General features: G+C 39.3%; 2 protein-coding genes across 6 annotated transcripts in view; both read right to left on the bottom strand.

The window, feature by feature from the left end:
- Positions 1 to 920: 920 nt before the first annotated feature.
- Positions 921 to 7,252, bottom strand: hspb12 (heat shock protein, alpha-crystallin-related, b12). Its single transcript, XM_027138898.2, has 3 exons — positions 6,872 to 7,252; positions 5,590 to 5,711; positions 921 to 3,882 (listed from the first exon to the last, which is right to left on the bottom strand). The coding sequence occupies exons 1-3, from the start codon at positions 7,161 to 7,163 to the stop codon at positions 3,730 to 3,732; spliced, it is 567 nt and encodes a 188-aa protein (XP_026994699.1). The 5' UTR covers positions 7,164 to 7,252; the 3' UTR covers positions 921 to 3,729.
- A 5,721-nt stretch (positions 7,253 to 12,973) lies between these two features.
- fam131ab (family with sequence similarity 131 member Ab) overlaps positions 12,974 to 21,586 on the bottom strand; it is a 14,180-nt gene continuing 5,567 nt past the window's right edge. For 3 of the 5 annotated variants that reach the window (XM_047820867.1, XM_047820866.1, XM_047820864.1), the window contains 4 exons: positions 18,494 to 18,587; positions 18,094 to 18,276; positions 16,062 to 16,193; positions 12,974 to 14,586 (listed from right to left, as the gene is read on the bottom strand). In XM_047820867.1, coding sequence (XP_047676823.1) covers positions 14,093 to 14,586; positions 16,062 to 16,193; positions 18,094 to 18,276; positions 18,494 to 18,563 — 879 coding nt within the window. In that variant the 5' untranslated portion in view covers positions 18,564 to 18,587 and the 3' untranslated portion in view covers positions 12,974 to 14,092. Of the gene's footprint in view, positions 14,587 to 16,061; positions 16,194 to 18,093; positions 18,277 to 18,493; positions 18,588 to 20,453 lie in introns of all 5 variants that reach the window. The other 2 variants (XR_007144423.1, XM_047820865.1) reach the window with 2 other exon arrangements.

Raw genomic sequence — 21,586 nt, 5'->3', positions numbered from 1 at the left:
TAGTGAAATAAACCTTTTTATTTTTACTTTAATATTAAACAAGACTAATATATTTGTAGTCAACAGCAGCTCTCTGAATTCGTGTATCATCACCCGGATATCAGTTTATTTACATTCAATCAATCAAATAAAGTCAAACAAATAAAAAATCTAGTCAAACTAATGAACAGATATGGTGTTGTCATTGTAAGGTTATTAGGAATAATTTTACAGTTTAAAAAAACATTTAAAAGACTACTAATCGAAAATTCAGAATAATACACACACAAAAAAACCCACTACAATACATAACAAAAGGCATGTGATAGCCTAGTGCTTAAGGTGTTGGTCTACCAATCGGAAAGTTGTGGGTTCGATCTCAGGTCCAACAACCTGACACTATTGGGCCCCTGGGCAAGGCCCTTAACCCTCATTTGTTTAAAAAAAAAAAAACAGATAATGTAAGACTCTCTGGATAAGGGCATCTACCAAATGCTGGAAATGTAATGTAATGTGACAATACACTACAGTTCACAGCAATACACAACAATACAGTGCAATGCACTACAGTACACAGCAATACAGAACAATACACAACAATAGACTCGGTACACTGACTACAATACAGGACAATACGTTAGATCCAGGCTATTCAATTGCCGGATTCAGCCCTAAAAACATTTCTATAATAAATTCAGTTCAGTCAGACAAAGAACCCTACAGTTATGAAGTGACAAGTGTCTGTTCCGTTCAGCATGAGCAGCCTCTTCTGTGAGACGTGATGACTGACAGAATGAAGACAGATGAGAACTTTTGTTATTATAATTTCTTATGTTTATTTCTTCCTTACAACAAATATTGGGAAATTCTCTGAAACCTCATTAACTTTTCTCTACTACGCTATCTCTACTTACACGTGTGAATCGTCATATTCACACGGATGTCATTAAAACGAGTAATCACACATCCCTCACAGCCCAGCACCACTGTGTGTGTGTATTGTGCTGACAACATATACACCCGATTTCACTGCTTTTGCAAAATCTAAGGAAAAAATATATATCTCTCGTTAGAAGGCAGCTTAAATGTTTTCCAGTTATTTAGATGGCTGTTGTAGTTTAAATAGACATAAATTATTTTGACAAAAATACCATGAAACAAGGTTATTTTGCATATTGTGACTTTTTTATGTGCACTTAAGTCTCAGTTAAATGAGTTAAATTCTGTGATGAATGAGTGTGATATGGCTCTCTGATTTACCCATTTGAATGTAGAAAATGTAGATGCCTTCTTGGGCATCTTACTATGTATTGATGATGTTTCAAAATACAACACAATCATGTTTAAATGTAGGAAAACAGCTTACTTGGGTGTCTTATAGAGCAAAAATATGGGCTCCTATATTGTTGTTCTGTCATCACTCACATTGTAAGCTAGATCTCTCTGGCACCTCATTTGGAATGTTTTCCATGAACTGGCCCAAATAACAAACTAATTGAATAGCCCTGCATTACAAGACAGGGCAATACAATAAAATACAATACAGGAAATCACAACTAAAATGCAGGACAATACACTACAAAGCAGGACAATACAGAAAAACAACTACAATACAGGACAATACACTACACGGAAGGACAATACGTTACAAGCCAGGACAAGATAAGACTCTACAATACAGGACAATACACTACAAGTTAGGGCAATACACTAGAAGACAGGACAAGACACTAGAAGACAGGACAGGACAATACACTACAAGGAAGGACAATACGTTACATCCCAGGACAAGATACTAGAAGACAGGACAAGACAAGAATCTACAATACAGGACAATACACTACAAGTTAGGGCAAGACACTAGAAGACAGGACAAGACACTACAATACAGGACAATACACTACAAGGAAGGACAATACGTTACATCCCAGGACAAGATACTAGAAGACAGGACAAGACAAGAATCTACAATACAGGACAATACACTACATTACAAGACAATACACTACAAGTTAGAACAATACACTAAAAGACAGGACAATACGCTAGAAGGCAAGACAATACATTAGAAGACAGGACAATACATTACAATGCAGGACAAGGCAGTACAATACACTGCAAGACACATTATATTGGAAATTCTCTGAAACCTCATTAACCCTTTTACCCACCTCATTTGGAATGTTTTTCATGAACTGGCCCAAATAACAAACTAATTGAATAGCCCTGCACTAGAAGACAGGAAAATACAGAACAAGACACTAGAAGACAGGACACTAGAATACAGGACAATACACTTCTAGGCAGGACAATGCACTAGAAGACAGAACAAGACAGTACAATACAAGACAATACACTACAATACAATACAGGACAAGAAAGTACAATACACTACAATACACTACAATACACTACAAGACACTGCAAGACACAGAGAGCAGACAGAGCAGTTCTGTCTGGCGATTAAAGACATGAATGCCATTCTCTAAAGACAAAAAAGGCACCATTATGGATTGGCCACTGCATGTTTTTTTCAAGCCGCCATCTTGTATCAAGACAGTTACTGTCACAGCTGCCGTTACAGAAAATTCATCAACACCTTCTGACCAATCACAATTTAGCATGAATTTCTTTAGACTTTGATGTTAACATTGTTTAAGATTAAAAATGACGGCGGAAATATTTTATGTTTGAAGCCATGATGTTGAGCTGCATGGGGTTTATGAGCTGTGACGAGCGTGAGATTTAGTTTTTGTGTTCATAAAACGTGTGTCAGGTCAATTAACATCTAGAAGATAACTGTCAACAAATACACACACACACACACACACACAATGCTATAATACAGAATGTCCTGTGTTTAAGTATCTTTGGGTGCTGTTCCATTAAAAACTTTTACAGAAACACACAATACAATAGTATTTATATTTATTTAATATTTTTTGATTTATTTATTGTATAAATGTAGAAAACATTAAATTGTATGTTATGCACTAGTAAACAGCATGAAATGATGAATGATGGCTTTACTATCTGTGGTTAAACACTTCATTTCCAACGTGCTGCTTACGCTAACTCCACTTACTTGCTCGCTGCTAGCTAATATCCATCACTAGTATTGTTAGCATATTGATTAATCAGTTTTAGGTAAAACTGAAACTGCACAATAAAATAAATCCAGTATCTGAATTTACAAAGGATCACTTTATTTGCATACTTTTATCTGTGCTAAGTGAGCTAACTTATATCGGCTAGCTTCAGTCCATAACTTAGCATTGTTTGCATGTTTTTGTAAAGTTTACTTCAGATAATTAATGTAAATTTGAGGTTACATTAACTTTTAAAATTAAGAAGTTGGGAAATTAGCGAGTCGCGAATTAGCAAACATCTAACAACACTAATGAAGAACTTGCTAAAGGTTCAATACATGCAGCTAATTTGATAAAACAAACCGACAAAAAAAATAGAAAGTTATTGCATGCTAAGTGTTAAAGGCAACTGAAAACTAGCCTATGCTAAATTAATAATGTGTTAAATGCCTTCTCATAGATATTAAAGTCTAAGTAGTATAGATACATTTTGACTGTGCCAATGCTAGCTGTGCTAATATACAGTAGTAATACTCCAGGTTCATTCAAACATTTCTCATCAGTGTGTTGCGCTGCATTTGCCTTTTGTGGGTGGTTTTTATTGCCAGAGGTCAGAGTTTAGAAGTTAGAAGAGGTGAATTGAAAGGTCAGAAGGACAGGTTCAGGGATGTGAGGAGGATCTGGACATGCTTTTCACACTGATCACGAGCACGCCCTCTGGCGTCAGTGTCCCGCTAACAGACAGAGGGTCCATGTCCTCTGGCAGCAAAGACTTGTGGGTAAATTTGTCCATGACACTGCCATCATCTCCAACCTGTGAGACAGGAAGAGCAGAGACAAAACCTATAATGTTTACATTATTATAAATACAGGCTAATTTATATATTACATAAGATAAATACATAATCTATAACAAATAAACGTTGTTATTTTTAAGTAACCAAATGTGAAACTTTCTTGTTAATAATTTGGAACATAATTTGTTTTCATTGTTGAAAATTAAAGACCCTTAAGTTTTAAGGGTGCAACATTATTTTTTAAAAAAAAGGCATAATTTGATTTTCTTTATTAGTTAGTTTGTTGACAAGAACAAATCACTAAAAACAAAAGAAAAATTATGCTGTAACAATTACCTACACTTGCACAAATATACATATATAGGGGTTTCACAAAAATCAGAACTTTTTACAGAGGAATTTTCTACCAATCGTATAGCAGAATATCTTTTAGTTGATTTAGAGAGGTCGGGGCAATAATCCTGCTTCTCAATCCTCTCTCCAAAATTTATTGGCAACAAATACACACACACACACACACACACACACACACACACACACACACACACACACACACACACATGCACTTTAATGGTATAATAGGTATAATACAGAATGTCCTGTGTTTAAGTATCTGTGGGTGCTGTTCCATTAAATACCTTTATAGAAACTCATACAATACAATAGTATTTATATTTATTTAATATAATAATGTATTTATACTTTCTTGTATAAATGTAGAAAACATTCAATTGTATGTTATGCACTTGTAAACAGCATGAAATGATGAATGATGGCTTTACTATCTGTGGTTAAACACTTCATTTCCAACGTGCTGCTTACGCTAACTTTACTTACTTGCTCGCTGCTAGCTAATATCCATCACTAGTATTGTTAGCATATTGATCAATCGGTTTTAGGTAAAACTGAAACTGCTCATCGCAATAAAATAAATCCGGTATCTGAATTTACAAAGGATCACTTTGTTTGCATACTTTTATCTGTGCTAAGTGAGCTAAGTTATATCTGCTCGCTTCAGTCCATAACTTAGCATTGTTTACATGTTTTTGTAAAGTTTATTACAGATAATTAATGTAAATTTGAGGTTACATTAACTTTTAAAATTAGGAAGTCTCATCCTTCTCTCCAAAATGTACTACATTGGTTTGATGATATTCAAGTCAGGTGATTGAGCTGGCAAGGGAAGATACTAAAGTTTATAGTGGTGCTCCTCAAACTAAGACTAAACTGTTTTGGATGTCTGCATAGGCACATTATCATCATACACCTGATTACATTGAATTCTCCAATACTAACTGGCAATGACATGCAAACCATGTATGCTAATGAAGAGGAGGCAAGATACCAAGATATGGTCACTCAAATCGTTACAGATCCACCCCATGTCCTGCCATGCTTTGTATACTGTATGCAGTAATAATTGTGGAGACATTTGGTCTTGCAACACCAAAGAGTTGGGCTGTACATTTTACAGATGCTCCTGCTAAAGAATCCCCCACAATTTGTCCCCTTTGGAAGTCTGGCAAGTCATCCATTTCCATGTCTTATACACAATATATAGGAACCAAAAAATAAATAGATGATAATCACAACATTTATTCTGTCACAGCAGCCTACACAAATAATATTAACCTTAATAACATTGGGTGTTCACATTATTTTGTCCAACCAATATAAAGACATATATATATATAATGTGTGTGTGTACAAAATAGGAACCAGACCTTCTCAGCATGAATAACGATGCTGCTGTTGAAAGCCATCACCACTATGTCATGTGGCTCAAATCGACTGACGTCAGCTGAAGTGTAATAATGATCATCCACCCAGATCGCTCCAGTACTGACTGTAACACACACACACACACACACACACACACACACACACACACACACATGCACACAACAGTAATTACTGCCATCTCAAAGTAGATTATTTTCCTCTAGCGGCTCTTCCACGAGTGTTTTATTTCTTAATCGGCACAGCAACTTACCGATATTTACAATTTATATTTATAGAACCTCATACTTTTTATAGCAAACTGTAGCTTGTTATGTTATAGAGAAACTGCAAACAAACTTAAACTCCATGTGTGAAAACCTTTCAGTTTTACCTCTGAATGTTTCAAAACTCTGACACTGGAGGCTCGTTCCACCTCCAGTCATCAGAGCATCAGTGATTAGACACAAACATATACTTGTACTAGCTACTATAAGAAACTAGAAAGAGCTGGAGTGAGTGTGTTACTGTACTGTAATGTGTCTCTGTTTCACTGTGTGTGTGTGTGTGGTGGGGTGTCAGCGGGTATGATTTCATGCCAATCTCACCCAGAGTGACTGAAGCTAATGTGGCTTTTAAGTGACACTGTACAAATCTCTCTCTCTCTCTCTCTCTCTCTCTCTCTCTCTCTCTCTCTCTCTCTCTCTCTCTCTCTCTCTCACACACACACACACACACACACACTCTCTCTCTCTCTCTTTCTCTCTCTCGGTCTGTGTTTGTGTGTGTGCCTGTGTGTTTCTTGGCTATGCACACTCTCTCTCTTTGTTTGGCTCTGACTTTTTTCTCTATATCAGTTGCCACCCCCCCTTTCTGTCTGGTTCTGTAACTCTCTCTCTCTCTCTCTCTCTCTCTCTCTCTCTCTCTCTCTCTCTCTCTCTCTCTCTCTCTCTCTCTCTCTCTCTCTCTCTCTGTATGATGTAATGGTAAGTCTGGAGCCTAAACTCTGATGAATGTTGTCTGGGGAGAAATAACGCCGTAGGAGAAAAATGGCCTCCTGCTCGTTCTCCTCAGAGCACTCACATCTCCTTCATAATTCAGAGCGAGGTAAAGGCCTACGCTAAGTCCAATATTTTACAATTTTTTTTAATATAGATCATTACAAATCATACAATTTAGATGCATCTTTCACAGAAGTATCAAACAAATCGTTCTTATCCTGTTTTGTTGTGAATTTATATCAAATTAATACAATTTTTTGTCTCCTTCATCAACTCCAGGTCTCACCGTGTGTGTCTCCATGGCTCCAGTCACCTTGGTAACCCTCTGTGTGGGATTTCTTGTCTCCCTGGCAACTTCCGAAAGTTTCTCTCTCACTAATGAATGACTCTGAGTCCCCTCTGTTACCCCCAAAAAGCACAGTCGCTCTCTGATCCAGAAAAGGAACGAAGAGGGGATCTGGAGGAGGAGAGGAAGCTTCTGTCTGGACTGATGTGACGCTGCTGCAGCTGTACCTCGCTGACGAACGAAATGAGGATGAGGATGAGCGAGAGGAAGAACAGCTGGTCAAAGAAGACATTGTGCTGTATAAAACAGAAGTTAGTCTGTTGAAGCTGGAGAGCTTTGCGGGTCTGATTTAACCCTTGCCCCTGTGCATTGTGGGTCTGAATGGTGCTTTTCCTGTCTCCTTACATGGCCTCGCTCCTGGCACCGGAGCTCCCGGAATAACCAAAGAGTTGATAAGACCTGGAAAAAGCTCTTCAGGAGACACTTGAAAAAGAGCGGGAGATACAGAGGAACCAACCGACCATCACATCTCATCAACGTGCTCCACAAACCTGCTGCTTCTCTACTCAGGTGTAAATACCTGATTCCCATATCAAAAAATATTCAAGAATGCATTATCTTCTTCTCTTTTATTTATTTATCGCTTTCAAATGTCTGTCTGTCTGTCTGTCTGCCTGTCTGTCTGTCTGTCTGTCTGTATGTCTGTATGGATGTATGTATGTACAAACCCCATTTCAGGATAAGTTGCATTAAAATCTAATAAAAATGGAATTAAACCTTTATTTAATTAACACGAGCACAAATAAAGTTTTCCAGTCTTTTCTCTGACCAGCTACTGAGCAGATACATACAGTACAATAATAATGCTGTAAAAATGAAGAAATTTGATGCGGATCAGATCATTTGATCAGAAATGACGCTGACCTGTTAGTTCCTCAGGAGCTCTTGGTTGCTCAATTCCACTTGACTACAAGCTGTTGCAGAAAGGACATTATTTACAGTTACATTATTTCTTGTCCAGTGTCAGCTAAATGAGGATGAGTTTCCGTTCTGAGTCTGGTTCCTTTCAAGGTTTCTTCCTCATATCATCTCAGGTAGTTTTTTCTTGCCACCATCTCCTGTGGCTTGCTCATTAGAGATAAATTCATTCATTCATTCATTCATTCATTCATTCATTCATTTTCTACCGCTTATCCGAACTTCTTGGGTCACGGGGAGCCTGTGCCTATCTCAGGCTTCATCGGGCATCGAGGCAGGATACACCCTGGACGGAGTGCCAACCCATCACAGGGCACACACACACTCTCATTCACTCACACACTCACACACTACGGACAATTTTCCAGAGATGCCAATCAACCTACCATGCATGTCTTTGGACCGGGGGAGGAAACCGGAGTACCCGGAGGAAACCCCCGAGGTATGGGGAGAACATGCAAACTCCACACACACAAGGTGGAGGCGGGAATCAAACCCCCAACAATGGAGGTGTGAGGCGAACATGCTACCCACTAAGCCACCGTGCCCCCCCAATTAGAGATAAATGTTAGAGATCAATAGTAATAGTTTTTCAAGTGGAATTGTTCATTATTCTTGCTTCATACTTGATAATTGATACTTGATACTGCTCAGCAGCCTCTTCATGATGCAGGATACATGTTTAGTAAGAAACAGATCTGGACTGCTGGCTTGCTAGTCAAGGACACTCACACTGGGTCTATGAAGCCCTGCTGTTGTAGCAGGTACAGAATGAGATTTAGAATTGTCTTGCTGAAAGTAATCAAGGACTTACTTTGGAAAAGTCGTCTTGATCTCAGTGTATGTTTCTGTACAATCCAAATTTACGCCTCTGTATCAATGGTTCCTTGTTGTTTTTCATGTAAGGAGGTGCATTGCCAGTGGATTCCAGCCTTGCTGTACATAGATATTTCTCCAGATTATATAAATCTTTTTATAATATTGTGTGCTACAGATACTGAAAGACATCAATTCTTTGCAATCTTGTTTTTGAAATAACTAACGATTCTCCCGTGACCCATTTATGACTGCAAATACACTGGTGGTGTAAAGGCAGATGGTGGACAAAATTAAGAGAATCGTGGACAATAGTAAACAAAATTGTTTTTAATGGAGCTGCTTCTATTGTAGACTATGTCAGCATTGCTGTAACAGCGAAAAGTACAGAAATTCAACTTCTATCTGACTCTACAATGTGTCAACAATGAGAATGGGAAACTTTGTGGACACTGGAGATAATGCCCATGCCTACTGGTTTTGCATACCCAGTGAGATTGCGTATTTTTTGAACAGTTAATCTTCAATTTCAGTCTGTTTAACTTATCAGTTATGTCTGTGTTTATTCATTCTTTCCTCTTTGTGATATTTGTGGTTTATAAGTCCTATATAAGTCCTATTCCTCCCTGTTGCTCGTGTTGCTGCCGGTGTGACACCAATTGGGGACTCATCAAGTTCTCTTTACTCTTCTCTAACTTTACTTTACTTTACTCTGCTCTACTCTACTTTACTCTACTCACGCACCTCCCTTGACCTGTTCCATTGTGTGGTGTTGCAACCTGTAACCGAAAATGATGTCCCTGGGATTTTATACAATGGAATTGAAATATAAAGAAGTTATAAGAAGGATAAAAGTGTGTGAGTAAAAATAAAAATAAAGCGTCATGAAGCTTACGAAGGGATCAAAACAAATCCAGGACAAAGTTCTGGACAAATATCAGTCTGTGTTGGATATAAACATTTCCCAAACTTTAAACTCTTGCAGAGCTACATTAAATATGTTACTAAAAAATGTAAAGAATGCAACAGAATCATAACGAGGAGACCTTCCACTGGCTCCCATATGGTATCAAGTTAATCAGAAAACAGCCTGATGTTAATATCTTTCAGTAATTGGAGCACAGCCATCTCTCTTCCTCGAGACACTGATTGGGACAAAGTGTTCCCTATTGCTTGTTAGAATATTGAATATTATCTCTGGATAATTGTCCATAGTGTGTGAGTGTGTGAGTGAATGAGAGTGTGTGTGTGCCCTGTGATGGGTTGGCACTCCGTCCAGGGTGTATCCTGCCTTGATGCCCGATGATGAATGAGATAGGCACAGGCTCCCTGTGACCTGAGGTAGTTCGGATAAGCGGTAGAAAATGAGTGCGAATGAGTGAGAACTTCCCTTTACTGCTGTTGAAAACACAACCTTCTCTCACTATTGCTTGATTTGGATGTTTATTACCAATTTTACACCACCCCATCTTCACTTTTTCACCTGTCAGTCACTCTTTTTACATGGCCTTCCCTTGTTGTAAAGTCCACTGTTTTGACTGATTTCACACTTATTAGTTGGGCAAATTTGGGTGAAAACATTCCATTACTGTTGTCTAATCGATTAAACAGTGCACTTTATGTTAATCACTTACTGGGATGCAGTTCTTAGTTTTCCCTGGGTCATTGATTCCAACAGTGTTCCCTAATGCTTGTCAAAAAATTGGGACACAGCCCTTTATGTCTGTCACCTATAATTCGATTGAAACACAAGATATCTTACTGTTGATTCATTTGCACACTTTTGTACACTACTCCTTCCTCGCTTCCTCACCTGTCACTGACTATTTTGGATATGAATGTCCCTTATTGTAATCCACTGGTTACTGATCCCACACTTCTTGATGGCAAAGAATTTGATCGCAACCTTCTTTTACTGATTATAAATCGAAACACAGCCCTCTCAGTATCAGACTGTAATTGGAACACATCCGGTTAATAATGTGGATTCAATTAAAGAATCTTCACTCATTGTCTGTCAAAAATTGGGACACAGTCCTCCCTTTCCCACAGGTCAGACTATTCATTACTGCTGGCCAAAAATTAGGACAGAGTCCTCTTTTACTATGATTGATAATTGAAACACAGCCCTCTGTTTATCTTAGTCACTAATTATGACATACTGTAGACCTCCTTTGTCCCTTCCTCACCAATCAGCCACTATATGGCACACGAACGTCCCTTATTCTGCATCACTGATTTGATTGGTTAAGTTTCTCACCCTTACTCATTGAACAAAAACTGAACTGGGACATGACGTTCCCTTACTGTCAGTTATGGATTGGGACAGAACTATCTCGTAGTTTTGGCCACAAGGTTCCCTCAATGTCGCATAAGAATTGGAACACAGCCCATCCTTTACCACATGTCAGACTGTCCCCTGCTGCTGGTCAGAAATTGGGACATAGACGTCCATTACAGTCACCGACTAAACATCAGGATTTTTTCCTCATATGTTTGTCTACATGTTAAATCTGTGACAGCAGTATTGACACATATTTTTAATCATTTTATTGACAAGTTTAAAACAAGGCAGATGCAGAAAGAAAGTCATTATATTTCAAAACAATCAGCATTCAAATACTTTATTTCGTGAAAAATAAAAACAATTAAATTAGGATAGAAAATTAAATTAGGATATAAGAATAGAAAAAAACAAAGGTGGGACTATCATTTTAGTCAGGATTCAGTTTTGTACTATGCTCATTGTGTGTGTGTGTGTGTGTGTGTGTGTGTGTGTGTGTGTGTGTGTGTGTGTGTGTGTGTGTGTGTGTGTGTGTGTGTGTGTGTGTGTGTGTGTGTGTGTGTCAGTTAAGACTGATGTGTGTTGAGATGTTTATTTTATTCCTTTATTTCTCTTTCTGTCATTCTGTATAGACATTTTGGACACAACTCCACCTTCACACACACACACACACACACACACACACACACACACACACACACACACACACACACACACACACATGCACACACACACATACCACAAGCACACACTCGGTGTTGACCCAATTGTGTGTAACGAGGCCACTTGTGACACGGTGCAACTGCCAAAAACCAAGTCTGTCACTATGACAGGCAGCACAGTCCACCAATCACAGAAGAGATAAAGGTCAAAGTCTGAGAAGGTGAAAAGTGAGAGTGAATGAAATGGAACAAGACAGACAAGAAAATAGAATGAGAGAGAGAGAGAGAGAGAGAGAGAGAGAGAGAGAGAGAGAGAGAGAGAGAATAAAAGGGAGAGAAACATAGAAAAGAAACTTTAAAATAGAGGGTTTTAGGTAGAACAGAGAGATTTAAGATTTAAACAAAAGGGAAAGAGAGACAAATAGAAAGAAAAGCTTTAAAAAGGAATATATTGACCATCAACATTATCATATAAACTATGGCATTAACAGAACTGGTGTACAGTCGATGGCACGCTTGGCGTTAAAGGCACAATGTGGTAAAATCCCCTGAGGTGCCAAACAGCCCTGCGTGATACCCAACACACACACACACGATAGTTTATCATTCTAGTTGTTCTTATAGGTGTGGAGTGTGGGTCTTATACAAAACAACACTATTATTTATGTGGACTAACCACTGACAATTCAGTCACCATAAAGGGCTAAATACATGTTCACCATATTATAGTAGTGAGCAATACTGCAATCCAGAGAACTGTCTCATTATTGTAAAACAGTGTTGGGTGTAAAGGTTTGTGCTCCGCCACACCGTTTCTTGTTTTTAATAAAGGGAAAAGTCTATAAATTAAAAATTCTATGTTATGATTTATGTACAAAGAAATATAATCTGGGTGTGTCTGAAGGAGCAAAAAAAGGCAAAAAATTTAGAATGCAGTTTCGCAAGATGCTGAAAAATCTGGGTGCACAAACTTTTGCACTCAACTGTAAACATTGAATTGAAGGAGAAATGTGAAACCTGTGAGTAGACAGTTACAAAGTTACACGCAGGCACGCACGCATGCACACACACACACACACACACACACACACACACACACACACACACACACACACACACACACACAGGTGAGGTTAGTGTCCAACTTGTGTACAAACTTGCCTGTTGTGTTTAAAGCAAGAGGTGAGCAAGTGGGCGGGATGTAATCCCTTCCTTAGAGCCAATCAGATTTCAAATCAGGCAGATTGACAGCCCTGTAGTAGGAGGCAACAGTGGATTGCCATGATAACGAGGAGCATCAGCAAAGAAAACCACAGTTTTATTAATTCTCTACAGTAATCATTATTATTATGGATGATAATCTCTCTGTGTGTGTGTGTGTGTGTGTGTGTGTGTGTGTGTGTGTGTGTGTGTGTGTGTGTGTGTGTGTGTGTGTGTGTGTGTGTGTGAGAAAGAGAGAGTACTTGACATTTATGGAGGATAAAGAAAAAATGAGATGTTTTTCCAAGAGGTCACATCGAGCATGGTCACATTGTTCCTCTTAAAAAACAAAGCTGAAGGACACCATAAAAAAAAAACATATTTTTTCTGTAACAAAGAAAGAGAGAAGAGCTTTTCTGACGCATCGCACGCTCACAGACACGCCGCAAAAAATCACATGTACAAAAATAGAACGACTTTCCCACAAACCCTGAAACGTCCTCGACACAAATCCTTTCTGTTCTTCACCACACACCGAGATTATTAAGAGAAATTAAGAGATACTGTGACTATAATAATAATAATAATAATAATAATAATAATAATAATAATAATAATAATAATAATAATAATAATAATGAGTGATTACAAAATTAGTCCAAAAAAGAAAAAAATCATTTTTTATGCTTGGTTTTAAAATACATTTTCCCATCACACTACAAATATTCAACATTCCAGCATTTTCTCGTCGCTGATTGTGACGGCGAACAATTTGGCAGATTACAATAAGAGTTTCTGTAGCAAGCAGCCATGCCCAAAGGATGCGCAACCAGGACCCAGAATGCAATGGGGCCAGAGATCTCGAGAAAAGGGGCGGAGATAACAAGACAGCCAAAATTCACAAAACCGTGCAAAAATAGACTGGACGGTGCAAATCCGAGCGTTCGAGCATTCGACTTACGATACATGCAGAAGAAAATTTTCAGTCTTTCATTTCTCCATTGTTTATGACATTTTCTTCACTTGATCCATTTTTGATGTAATTTTCTTGCAAAGGTTATAGGCATGGCCTCCAGTTCAAGTTCAACCTCTTCCTTTCCGCCGCACTGCCAAAAAGATTGTTGAGACGCTGTAAAAAAACAACAACAAAAAAAAAATGATATTGTCGGCATTAGACAACTGTCTGTATGCAAATGAGAGGGGCGGAGTCTAAAACAAACATGCCGAGTCAAACATTCCCAACAGGAACTGGAGTTATGACTGGAATAGAATAGCGAGTGTTCACTGCTCTCTTTCCTCCTCTTCCTCTTCTGCATCTTCGTCTGCTTCATCTTCATCTTCCTCATCAAGTGACACCACGCCGGATGAAGCAACATCTGAAACTTTCCTCCGTGCGGAATATTCCCGCGTGCACCAAGCCCCACTCCTACAGTCCTTGCAAGGCGTATCGTCATCTTCAAACATCTCAGAGAACAAATGGCCCTGCCTTTGCCCTGCCCTCTGGAGGCGTGCTAAAAGCAGGAGGTCCTCCCTGCCATGCAGCGCACCCAGGATCTTGGCAGTGAGGTCGTCACCACAGCGACCAAGCTCACGCAGCAATGGGTATGTCTCGTCCAAGCTGCACGTGCTGGACCCCAGTGTGTCCGGGGGCGACCCTGCCAATCCCGCTGGTGGCGAAAGATCGACTGCGACTCCACTTTCAGCTTCACGCATCCGAGCCTCGCAGACCCGAGTGTGTATGAGGTCACGCAGGTAATGAGGGTACGAAGAGAGATCTGCAGAGAGAGATGACACTGCATGAGCGTGTGCCATCAACACCTCCTGAACAATCAGAATCCAGCACTGTCTAAACAGCACGGTTTTGTAAAGCGGTTTTGAATCAATTTAGATTTTTATTCCTAATGCTTAAATATTGTGAGAGCTTAAATATGAAATGATCTTAAATTATATATATGATATATTTTTTCAAATGCCATCTAAATTCCAGATGATACTGTAAATGATATTTTAATAAATATATTATTAATTGCATTTTTAAACTGTTCCAAACCAAATGATGCAATGATAACACTAATCAAATATAAATGTAATATAATTCCAAGAGTTCGATATATTCACTTTAGATTTGTAATCGATTTTTTAAAACGGAACGTGTCACTCGTGTAACATTTATACACTTCTTTGTCTTTCAGCTCCATTGCTGATTTTTATTGTTTTTCTTTTCTCTCCTCTCATCTCTCCTTCGCTCTGTCTGTACATTAAACTTGCAGGAGAAATGAGGCTGCTATATCAAATTACACCACAGAGAAAGATGAAGAGAGAGAGAGAGAGAAAGAGAGAGAGAGAGAGAGAGAGAGAGAGAGAGAGAGAGAGAGAGAGAGAAAGAGAAGGAGAGAAAGAAAGAATGGATGAATAAATGAGTCAAACATTGCTATTAAAAACAGAATCCCATTTCAATCCAAAAGCCTTATAAAAACGAGTCATTAATGTACTGCTTTTATTATTATTGTCCTTGTTGTTTGTTGTTGTTTGTTGTTGTTGTGATTATGATGGTGATTATTTCTGCCTGGTGCTCAAATATCTCGGAATGAAAGTAGGGCACTGGGACAGATCGTCGTGTCCTGATTCACGTCAGAGTCAATGTGAGTCCAGAGTCATGACAGAATGAGTGGAGCACTCTCTTACTATGTCAGTCTCCTCTCTTCGTCCTTTGCCGCAGCTTCAGTCTCATGCCAATGTTCTATTTTATATTTCAAGTGATGGCCAGGGAGAAGCCTTCTGGAAGATTTTTTTGTTTCTGTTTATGAAAGCATGTTTCGAAAAAGTCTTATTATTATTATTATTATTATTATTATTATTAGTAGTAGTAGTAGTAGTAGTAGTAGTAGTAGTATCGTAGTAATAGTAACATATGTAACATATGACAATTTATTTATTTATGAATTAATTAATTAATTATTTATTAATTCTTTATTCATTATTATTATTTAAGTTTTTTTTAAATTACATTATTGTTATTCCTTAATTCTTTTCAGCATGCTATTGCCCCTTCACTAAAATCCCTATTATTATTTTTTGTTTGTTTCTCATCCCTTTAAAATTGACTCCTTTCTCATCTTGAAATGAGTTGTGAATATTTATTCGTATTTTCCAAATTTTTATTGTGCTGTGTGTGTGTGTGTGTGTGTGTGTGTGTGTGTGTGTGTGTGTGTGTGTGTGTGTGTGTGTGTGTGTATGTGTGTATTTGTACCTGTACTCTGTGTTGTGGGCTCATTAGCAGACAGGAAGTCTTCATCATATGAATCATCATTTGATTCGTCTCCGTCTACTGAAGACCAGGCACGAAGTTTTGCCTCGGCGATGGCAAACTGTTCCGCCACACCTAATGCACACACACACACACACACACACACACACACACACACACACACACACACACACACACACACACACACACAGATCATCAGCAAACACACTCAGGTAGTCCTATATAATAAACAAATAGCACATGAGTCCATGACACACTTACTCATACACACACACAGAAACACACACACACACACTGTGTTTCAACATTTTAGTGGTGCATTTCAGTAGAAGGTGAGACTTTGCCATGGAGACTATCTAATTTTACAGTGAACAACGCACTCTTGTGTTTGATTGACAGCATGATGACGCATAATGGTGACATCATATGTAAGTGTCCTTTACTGAAGTGACCTCGGTGCCTCAAAAAATCATGAGTTTGCATTTATATATATATATAACACACACAAACACACAGAGAAATACATTCTGGTATGCGATTGGCTGTGTGATTGAGCAAGGTTGGATCGATTTCCTGCAACCTATTTAATTGACCAATCAGAGTGCAGAAGTGCCTTCCGCCCTCCACCCCTGGATCTGTTCTGTATTGTGAACATCAATTCAGCCCATTCATCTCTCTCACTCTCTCTCTCTTTCTCTCACTCACTCACTCACTCTCTCTCTCTCTCTCTCTCTCTCTCTCTCTCTCTCACACACACACACACACACACACACACACACACACACACACACACACACACACACACACACACACACACACCACTCCTTGGAAAAAAGCCAAACTCCTGTAGAAAGGGCTGCAGTACCTCTCTCTCTCTCTCTCTCTCTCTCTCTCTCTCTCTCTCTCTCTCTCTCTCTCTCTCTCTCTCTGGTGTTTGTGTGTGTGTGTGTGTGTGTGTGTGTGTGTGTGTGTGTGTGTGTGTGTGTGTGTGTGTGTGTGTGTGTGTGTGTGTGTGTGATATGAAATGCAGGCAGACAGTCAGCATTAAGCAGGTAATGTATTGCATACTCACACACACACACACACACACACACACACACACACACACACACACACACACACACACACACACACACACACACACACACACACACACCGTGATTACACATTACACTTACACAAACACACACATGCAAACACACATTTGAAGTATTAAAAATACTTAAGAGAATGATCATCACAACTTCCAGGACAAAGTTGCTTGGTTAAAAATTACTTTTTAAACACTGTTTGAGCTGCTGAGGTAAAAAAGCTGTCCTGTTTCCATAGCAACATATAGATGTCCAACAGTTCTCTTCACAGAGTGTGTTTACCTTCCTGTCTACATTCATTAACTAGCTATTTATTTATAGCCAATCTGATCCTATGAAAAGGTGAATAAAATACATACAGTAAATTGACCTGCTAGCTCTTAGCTAACTGCAGGTAGTTCAACATTTAAACGGACCATTTAATACAATTTAATAATATTTTAAATGATGAAACTTTAACATTCTCTTTGCAGTTTTTTTTACTTTTGGCAAATATCACAAGTTAAGACCGTACTTGTTAATGCTAGTTGGATGAATTTGATTAAACTCATGACAACTCTAAAAAAGAAAAATGGCCTTTTAACTTTAATCCATGGTAAACATGACACAAGTCTCCTGTGTGTCCTCTGGCTTTCTAATACTTTTTCATTTTAGATTTCAAATAACTCTTGTAGCTAGTTTTAGCAGCTAAATAAGTTAGCTTACTTACTTAAGTTACCTCAGCTTGCTACATTTAGAGATTTACCTGAGAGGCTGCAACTGTAAATCATGCTAAACATGCTAGTTGCTAAGATAGACAGTTTGAAATTTGTATTTCACCCAGAGCAACTTCTGTTAATATCAGAACACACACACACACACACACACACACACACACACACACACACACACACACACACACACACACACACACACACACTGACCAGCAGCAAAGCGAGCCTCCTGCTCGCCCTCTGACAGATCTGAGTAGGAGTTAAAGTCAGACTCGAGGGCGTTGGGAGTATCGGTAGGTTTGCACCATCCTTTCCACTCAATCAGGTGAGCGACACGTCCCTGCGCCATCGCTGTTGGCTTTGTTACGTGATCCTTCACCACCTGAGATATACCTGTAGGTGCACACACACACACACACACACACACACACACACACACACACACACACACACACACACACACACACACACATGTATGTATCAGTGGAAAGAAAAAATGCAGAAATGCACAAGAGGAATGGGTGGATGTGTAGATGAGAAGTGTGTGTGTGTGTGTGTGTGTGTGTGTGTGTGTGTGTGTGTGTGTGTGTGTGTGTGTGTGTGTGTGTACCATGAAGAGAAGATCTGGCGAGTGCTGCGATCTCCTGAATTGTGAGAGCTCTTCTGGATTTGGGCAACATAGTGTCAGGGTCCTCAACATTTACCTGAAACAGAGAAAGGATGTGAAATCATGATTAGGAGGAAGAGCAGAAGAATGAGAATGATGAGAACAATGAGGACTAGGATGAAGAGAATGGTGATGAAGATGATATAGATTATGGTGAGAAGGATGATAAGGATGAGGATGATAATGGCGAGGATGAGTTGCAAGATGAGGAGGATTGGGATGAGTATGAAGAACATGTGAATGAAGATGAGGATAATGAGGAGGATTGTCTACAGCAATTCTAGAATAATTCTATACAGCAGTATTTAAACATGTTCGAAGTTTACAGGAATGAGAAAGGATGCGTAAATTCATGTCTAGATGTGGATCATTTTGTAGGTGAAATTTAACACTGCAAACCTACTAACATTTAGTGTGAGCCAATAAGAAACAGCACATAGATACAGTAAAACAAAGCGTCTGCTAAATATTAGTAATCATTTTCTGAATGAATTTTAAAATTTAAAATTACACCACATCGAATTTTTGCTCCATCTTCAATGAAAGGTTTTGACTTTTTGTTTTTTGACACAGTGAAATGTGTAATAAAGTTAACAAACCATAATTACATGATTGGAGTGTAGTTTTTTTTTTAGTTTTTGAGTGTAGTTGGCACTAACTGTGTTTACAAGACGATTGAGAATAATAATAATAATAATAATAATAATAATAATAATAATAATAATAATAATAATAATAATAATAATTTTCCTGCACAATTTAACTGCAGCGTAATTCAGTTAATTATAAAACACATTAGTAATGACTGTAATGGATCAGACTGTTAACTCCCTACTGATGCTTTGCCGCCTGCTGACGTCACCGCAGCACGGTGCTTTTTATAGTCTCGGCGACCGAGTGGCACGCGCACACGCTCACACGCCGTATTTTCAGCGGCGTGTTCAAGGGAATGAGGTTCGAGGCGCGTAAAGAAGGACCTTTGTGTGTGTGTGTGTGTGTGTGTGTGTGTGTGTGTGTGTGTGTGTGTGTGTGTGTGTGTGTGTGTGTGTGTGTGTGTGTGTGTGTGTGTACTCGCCACAATAAGGGGGATCATGTCACCTAGGTGTGTACAAATGACTCGCTTTCACCAAGTATCTATTTGGACGCACGATCTGTCTCTCTGTCTCTCTGTCTCTCTCTCTCTCTCTCTCTCTCTCTCTCTCTCTCTCTCTCTCTCACACACACACACACACACACACACACACACACACACACACACACACACACACACACACACACACACTACCTATACTCACTCACTATATGTGGCTCGAGAGGTGCATCATTGTCATTGATGCCCGATATTTTGCCATTTTTTGAAGCATAAGGCTCTCTCTCTCTCTCTCTCTCTCTCTCTCTCTCTCTCTCTCTCTCTCTCTCTCTCTCTCTCTCTCTCTCTCTCTCTCTCTCTCTCTCTCCTACAGCAACAAGCGCGCGCCACAGGTTTCATAACAATACAGCCGACGAAAAAAATCCGAACGGCGCGCGATGCTTCGATGTATTCACCACACGCGCACGCACACACGCGCACACACACACACACACACACACACACACACACACACACACACACACACACACACACACACACACACACACACATACACACGTTATAGAGATGCTCATTTATACAAGGCAAGAAAAAGAAGGAGCGATCAGAGGTTTTTGCTACACAAAAGGTTTTGGACACAAATGCATGCACGCGCAGGCCGGTGTCATGCCCATCACTTGGACAGCGACCGCAGATATTCGCATCTCTCGCTCGGTTAAATCATGCATGCACATGCACGGGCGGTTACGCACACAAGCTCTTTATTAGGAAATTAGGAATATAAGAAAGAACGAGAGGAAATGATAAGAGTACCACAGTGGCCGAATCGCCGCTCGCGCCGCAGAGGAACAGCAGCTTTTCCATGTGCGAACCGGCAAAACGGGACCCAACCGCTCCTCACACCAGACATGCCACGTCTCCGTTCTGTTAACGACCCGTCCTCCCACTCTCTCTGTCTCCCTCTCTCTCTCCCCCGGTCTCTAATTCTGTCGCCAAAAAACGAGCATTTCTATAGCAACCGATCACCATGGAACGGATGTCTCCCCGGGGTTGATGGAGAGGGAGGGAGTGAAGGGGGGACTACGGGGCAGCTCGTGTCGCCGCGATGCCCGGACTGACGTCACGTGCATCACGTCACATCGAACGTGGCTCGCGCTCTAAATCAACACCCGGCCATCTCTAATGTAACGTTTCTGTTAATGCATTCTTCACTTCACACTAAACTCTGAGGGTTAATCAGCCACAGCTGATAAACTGAAGGTAATGGGTTTCGGGTTTGAGCCTGAAATCTTGAAGAGCAATAAGATAAAGACTTGGTCAAGACAAAGCATCATGTTTCTGCTATTTTACTATCTTCCTCATCAGATGGCACGTGCTACACTATCAGATCTCATTAATTAATGAATGATAACTAACCTAGCAAATATTAACGATGAACAAAGTTCAAGGTTGTTATGGCAACATAAGATTTGCAAACTCTAGCATTTTTACAGTGAGACCCTGAGGCTTTAATTGTATACTCTGAAATGAAATCCCACTGTGTTATGTGTTTCCTGCTTGTTTACTCATGCTTATTCAAAGACCTAGGAACTGAGAGCAGAATCAGCAGTTTAGTTATGTTAAGTGGTTATGCTAATGAACTAATCTAAACTAGTACAGAGCGAGATGCAGAAGAAAACATGCGTGAAGAAGAGTTTGTTTCAGGGGAGGCTTGATTGAGAATGGCTTTGTTTCAAATCCACATATAAATTTACAATCATCATTTTACAGTATATTTAGTTAGCTTATGCAGCTAACTGGCTAGTTATGCAAACCCTGCTGGTGGTCTAAAGCTATTATCAAAATGCTAAAGGTATGAAAAGCTAAAGTTCCTGTTTTAACTAAAGACTAATTTATCTCTGATGTTTGCTAGACCTAACACAATTGTGTTTGTTAGGCTAAACATT

The sequence above is a fragment of the Tachysurus fulvidraco genome, chromosome 11 (genome assembly GCF_022655615.1).
Source record: "Tachysurus fulvidraco isolate hzauxx_2018 chromosome 11, HZAU_PFXX_2.0, whole genome shotgun sequence".
Lineage (NCBI taxonomy): Eukaryota > Metazoa > Chordata > Actinopteri > Siluriformes > Bagridae > Tachysurus > Tachysurus fulvidraco.
The sequence above is the reverse complement of the archived record's forward strand: the minus strand, read 5'-3'. Positions and strand labels throughout refer to the sequence as shown.